Raw genomic sequence first — 6637 nt, 5'->3', positions numbered from 1 at the left:
AACATCTCACATAATCCCCATAACATGTTACCCCATTGACAGATGAGGGAATTGAGGTTGAGAGAGGCAGAGGTGGATTTTCTTTGAAACTGATGAAGCCAAGCTTCAGCGTCCCTCATTTAACAGATCCTTGCAAGAGTGACGGGTTGCTGAGGGTCATAGAGTATTCCAGGTGGGAAGGAGAAGCCAGGCTGCAATTAGAAACACTTCTATCAAAGTAATTCTGGCAATTGCCTACAGAGATCTCAGACAAGAGGAATCTGCGGCATTAAGGCTCCAGTAATTTGTTATAATCTTTTTCTAAATAATCACTTTTGAATCTAATTATGTGGATATTTTCTTTATAAGGGTCCTTAAGTTTATAAGCTTCAGGTCCCCCAAACCCAGATCTGTCTCTTACCAGATGTGCATGCAGTTTTACTTTTAACCTCTATACTTTACCGTGTCCTTGCTGCATTTGTTTAAGCTACTCAAACTCACTTTACAGAGGTAGAGAGCATCCTCATGTTGAAAGGCCCATGGTAGTGGGGGACTATACTGTCTTGCTGATTCCATTTAGCAAGGCATAAGTGTTTGGTAAAGTCTTAATAGGTTTCATCAATATACACTTAAAAAATCTTGCAAGTAACCTTCTTTTTCTGGTGAATAGTGGCTTGACATCTCTTTTACAATTTCTGAACCTCCTAGAAAAAGGGTAAATTGGCAATATATTTTTGTGGTCTATTACATTTTAATCTTTGATTTGCAAGTGTGATTTCAACATAATTTTTCTTCTGCAAACCATGACTGCTAAAGCAAAACAAAACCCAAAGATAAACAGCTTTCATAGGTTTTGCCACGATAGATTTTTCAAAGCAAGGAATGAAACGTCAAAACGTCCACTCAGTGGTTCCTTGTCCTTAAAAATCCTGGGGAGAATCAGATCATCTGAAATAGAAACTCTGCTATTTTTATACCCAATTGCAAATCGGGACGTTGCCAGGCTTTCGTCTCTGCAACGAGTCTTCCTAGGAACTGGATCTAGAATTTATTTATACTTTACACTTTGGGGAAAGGTGCATTCTGAATCCTTTCAGTTTTTGAAACTGAAGAACCTTTGAAATTACCTTTCGATATTTCTTGATCTCCTCCATCTAGAAAGAGAAGGTGGCAGAAGAATGAAGCTGGTGAGACCCTCACTCATTTGGGCACTAGTATTAACCGAATGGATAAGGAAACACATTAGCTAGTGAACGATGTCATGTTATTTTTGTTTGTAATTCAAAGCAATGACTAGGCACTCCCAATAAAAGGGAGCTGGGTGCAGCCACTTTGAATCTAACTCAAAATCCATCTCCTAAACAAATAAAAATTCATCTCCTAGGCAGTAGAAAGCGCCAACATTAAAAATTAGGCATCAACTTTTCAAATTGCCCTACGGTTGCTTAATGCAGGACTTCAGAAACAGTGTGTGAACACACACACATCCTCTTCAGCCGGTGAGGCCACTGATGAATCCTGGAAAAGACTTAAGAAATCTTCTCTTGGTTACCAAGACCTTCCTTTTATATGGCCCATTCCTTTTTTTTTTTTTTTTTTAATAAAGAGGGAAAAGGCTTATGGGAAATGATGTTATTATGACTGAGAACATGAGGCTTATTCTGAGGTTCCGATATATTCAGTGTGTGTGTAATCTTTAAAATGCAGTAAGGCAGGGAACATAAAACCTGTGTCAGAAGCATTTATTCAAATTAATTCATCAGCAACACTAAGCCCCTTTTACTATCAGTAGAATGGTTCTACAAGCAGGAGGTTCTCCTAGAGCTGCTGTAAAGCGCAAGGCTGAATCCTTTACTGGATGATGAATCTGATGGAGTATGGGTCATAATCCAACTGCTTTTCATTGGGGGTGGAAGACAACTAACAGAAGGAAAATGAATAAAGTGGTGTCTGAGAGAAGGATTCGGGAAAAAATGTAATGTCAATCCACTCCTGCCACGCAGACCTGCTGGTACCTGGTTGCAGTCTGGAGTGGGAGGAGTTACAGGAGCCCGGATGGAGTCAGGCAGTCTCCTAGGTGTCTGCTCTCCTCTACCTCTGGACTCACAAAGTGCAATGAGTGTGTCGGGGAGAAGTGTACAGGAAGCAAGGCACACTGCCTGGTCTGGAGAGGCTGCCCTGATTTCCTGTTTCACTCAGGGAAGAGAAAAATAGTCATTTTTGTTGTTGGATTGTAGCTTCTAATCAATTCAGATAAACAAAGGAGACTCTAAAATAGACTAGTTCAGAAAGTATAAAGTGGCTTAAAAACAGTACACATAATTGAATGTCAATTACTTTTTGAAATTAAACAAATAGGCTAGAACATTTACTTAACCATTTGGTGTGCATTGACTGTTGCCGATTAATGAAATAGCTGTGGTTACTCAATCTCAGTGAGGGAGTTACAAAGCACCAAAATTATAAACAATTCCAATGATAAAAGAAAGACAGTAAGCTTTGATCAATCCAACAAGTATTTATGGAGCACTTGTTATGGGCCTTTGTGGGTTACTTCTGTGCCCCAACTTTAGCTTTAGTTTCAGGCAAGGTTGAACTTTAGGGACGTGTAACACCTAAATGTGGGGACTGCCTGTATTCTGGTGGGAAGATTTAAAAATTCAGTTATATAAGGTGGTGAACTTCTTCACTGAGGAGGCCACAAAGCAAGGTTCTCTCCGTGACCTTTCTTACTACACTGACAATAATTTAATTCCTGTAGAAGGAGGTTAACATACTCCCTTTCAGGAACAGATCCACTGAGAGAAAGATTATTCATTTACTCATAAAATAATATTTAATGAACACTTAAGTGTGTTCAAAAGCACTGGTAGGTGCTCTATACCAGTCCACCTCACAAGGGTTCCATAGGACTCAAATGAGAAATCTATGTGACTCCATTTAAAATAATGTAAATTGTTATATATAGAAAAGTGCTATTTTTATTACATACCTGAATGAGTCACAAAACACTTTCAATTGTCCCCAAATATAGGAAGTTACAATTATCTGGGTCTATTTTCCTAAAGTTTTAATAGTAGCTACTATTTATTGAGCTTTAAGTACCATCAGTATGTTACATGCTTTTTAACATTTCACTTAATCCCTCCAATAACCTTAGTAGGTTGGTACTGCCTACATTCTAAAAGATGAGGAAACAGGAGGTTAAGAAATTGGATAAGATTCCTGTAACTAGACAGTATTACAACACTGGGACTTGAATTCCCACCTATCTGTCTGCAAATCCTATGAGCTTAATTCTATTATATAATGTATTCATTTTAAAGATGATGTTTTTCTTTAATTATATTATACTTAAGCCACATTTGTATTATTAAAAATCAAAGCGGTTGGTTTCCAGATTACCAAACAGAATTATGACTTCTTGATCATTTGGGATCGTCGACCATGAACAGTAGTATGGCACTGGCTATGCCCTGGTTCATCCTGAAGCAGGCATGGCTGCTCGCCCCTGAACTCAAGACCTCATGTGATATTTGCCTGTGTTTAGCCATGTGGTTTTCTGTCTTCTCCTTTAACCCCTGTCACTTCTGACGGTCCTGTGCCTGTAATGTGCTGGGGACTAATAAACTGCATGTGCAATGGCAGGGATCTAAGGCAGTGGTTCTAGGTTGCAAATGTGACTCACCTGGCACGCTGGTTTAAATGCAGATTCTTGGGCTCCATTCCCTGCTGTTCAACATTAGTAGCTCTAGGAGCTTGAGGCCCAAGAATTGCTGCTCTGTGAGTAAAGAACACACACTTTATGCCTGTGAGAAATGTATTCTCTAAGCAGCTTGTTTTTATTGTTTTAGATTTTCAGCTATGGCCTGGGGATTAAATAAAATTTTAAATATATAGAAGAGGTGAGTGGGAGATGGAACCTGCTATTTGAGAGGCTACATAATTTGAATAACTGAACTTTGTTTTTTCATTCATATTTTAAAATATTAGATTTATTGACTGAAACAGCAACAGAAGAGCCTGAAAGTATCACAAGAGTAACTTATTTTTTCCAAAACTCTGCTTCTGGAAAGACTGTCAAAATTCCTGATTTCTTTCTTCTTAAAGAGCATGAGTGTGAATGCTTGCTCTCTGCTAGTTCTCCGACTTCTGACAAATCACCTAACCAGTCTGAGCCAGTTCCACCCTCATCTTTAAAATGGAGATAACAGTACCTACTTCTCAGGGAGGGTGGGAGCTCCAGAGATAATCCACAAAACGTTCCTGGTAAGTACTCAATATGTGGTCAAATTTGAAAATGAACTTTTTTAAAAAAAAGGAAGAAAAAAAAAGAATTCCAGTTGCACCTATCACAAAAGTATTGTAACTCTTTGAGGGACCCATATTTCACATTTACATATCCAATGTTGCACAGAGATAGGCACAGTGGAATGTCCTTCTTTATAGTCCAAGGAGATAAACAAAATTTACATTTGTGGCACATTCTTCTTGTTTAGCTGTATGAAACAGGCCTGGAAGTACTGATCTCTATGTCACACTAGAGGGAATGCAAAGAAACCAAGACTTTGATATCTTAAATAGCAGAGACAAACCCTCAATATTTATAATGAAATATTATTTACTTCAGTGGAAGAAACAGGCATACTAACATGAAAAAACACATTTTATTGCACTTAAGTTATAAGAAAATAAAATTTCTAAGTGAATCAAACCATAGACACAATCCCTTTAAAGGTTGTTTTCCTCCATCATGTCAGGTTGTTACATAACTAAAATTAACCAACTTGAATCTGATTGTTTTAAATCAGACTATAAATAAAACAAAAAAAATAAACAGGAGGAGGAAAAAAAGATCACCTAGGATACAGTGTTAAACCACTTTCACAGTTCAGCTTGAGTTGTGGCTCTTGGAGAATGAGGCAAACCATTTGACATTTTCATTCATTTCATTTGTTTGCATGTGACGCCTTTACTACAAAAACTGAATAGTTTCTGCTTTGTCAGTTTCTCAGAGCAATAAAACTGTAACAGTTGTTTTCCCAAATACTGTAAAACACTAAGACTGACCAGCAACTTTATTTGTTTTATATATTTTTAAAATATTTTGTCAGTTTTATTATGTACGTTCATCCATTCACCACAGCCCTCAAAAAGAAAAGTTTCTCCACAGAACAGGCGGCAATAGCTCTGTTCCAAGGAATGTGTTTTAATTTTTGCCCAGATAAAAGAAAATAAGCTTTGCACACACTCTCAATTCTTTACTTGCAGGCAAACTTCACTCTTTATTATCTGAAACTCTCCCATTCTCAGCCTCTTAGAGGCACAGATGGTTCAAGTTTCAGTGGCAAAAAGTCTTTTTTCTGTAACCAAACTAGAGCAAATTTGGAATTCAGTCTGGGACTAAAACGTCACAGCAGAAAAAAAATAAAAAAAAATAATTTGCTTTTTTTTCTTTCTTTCATTTAGCAGCATAAATAAGTTTGGCCACTGGGAGTACAGTACAGGGGTGGGACAACAATCCCATATTTGAAGACCTACTTCTAGCACCAGCATCAAGAATTAAATCCATCTCAGGACTCACAGAACCCAGGACAACTTGCCACCTTTGAGCAACATATGCATTGAAGAGTGTATGTGGAAGCGACAGGAAATAGATTAACAGAGGCTAATACTGTGATTGATTGACATTGGCAATGGTTGGCAAAAAAAAAAAAAAAAAAAAAGCTTTTCATGATAACTGTACAAAAACAATTCACAGTAATTTTTTTTTTTTTTAGCTTTTCCACTCCAGAAAAATGACTTTTTGTTGCAGATGCTCTCTAACGAGAAAGTCAGCCAGTCCTTGGTTGGGTGTTATTGCAGCCCCTTCCTAGGTCTCAGTGGTAAAAGGACAGGCTAGCAGAATCTGTAACGAAGCTTCAGCGTTAACGCTGCCCAGTGACCACTGGAGAAGAAAATAAAGAAATAATTGCACCTGGTTTGATTTAGAAAGTCTCATTTTGCAAAGCTGCCCTCAGTCAAGAGTGAAGCCTTTTATGTGATGAGACAGCAGACGCCTCTCGTGTCAGTTACGGTTTGTCTTGTCTTCCTCTTTTCCTTCTTCTTCTGTAGATCTTTTCACTTTGTTGCCCCAAGCCAACATCCTGCACCACTGAGAACAAGGGATTTTTTTTTGTCTTTTTCTTTTCTTTTTTCTTTCTTTTTTTTTTCTTTTTGTGTTTTGTGAGTTTTTTTGGAGTTTTTTTGCTTTTTTTCTTCTGTTTTTTTTTTTTGTTTGTTTGTTTGTTTTTTATTTTTTTGTTTTTCAGGGGAAAGGGCAGGGAGTATATCGTCTACACATTTGGACAAATTTGTCTTTTCTGCTCTTCACTTCATGTCCACATCAAAGTCCAGCACCAGCAGCTTGGTTTCCTCAGTCCCATTCCGACTCCCAACTGCACACACCAGCTTTGTGTTTGAGGCTCTGATCCGCCACACAACTCCCCCACTCCCCCCACTCTCCAATGTGACTAGGTTTCGAATAAATTCACCCGTTTTCAAGTCCCATAGTTTTACAGTTCCATCATCTGAGCTGGTAATTACAAAGTTCTTGTTGAACTGTAAACAGGTCACAGCACTCTGATGCTTGTTAGGACCTAAGCAAAACCAAAGGAAT

The 6637-nt window shown here is 38.0% G+C and overlaps 1 protein-coding gene across 5 annotated transcripts in view; it reads right to left on the bottom strand.

Annotated features, from left to right (window-relative positions):
- Window positions 1–4627: 4627 nt before the first annotated feature.
- Window positions 4628–6637, bottom strand: part of FBXW7 (F-box and WD repeat domain containing 7) — a 229959-nt gene continuing 227949 nt past the window's right edge. For all 5 annotated transcript variants that reach the window (XM_055336359.1, XM_055336361.1, XM_055336360.1 and 2 more), the window contains one exon: window positions 4628–6617. In XM_055336359.1, coding sequence (XP_055192334.1) covers window positions 6349–6617 — 269 coding nt within the window. In that variant the 3' untranslated portion in view covers window positions 4628–6348. The remainder of the gene's footprint in view (window positions 6618–6637) is intronic.

This window comes from Nyctereutes procyonoides, unplaced genomic scaffold (genome assembly GCF_905146905.1).
Source record: "Nyctereutes procyonoides isolate TBG_1078 unplaced genomic scaffold, NYPRO_anot_genome, whole genome shotgun sequence".
In the NCBI taxonomy this organism is placed as follows: domain Eukaryota; kingdom Metazoa; phylum Chordata; class Mammalia; order Carnivora; family Canidae; genus Nyctereutes; species Nyctereutes procyonoides.
This window is presented reverse-complemented; position numbering and strand designations above follow the sequence as displayed.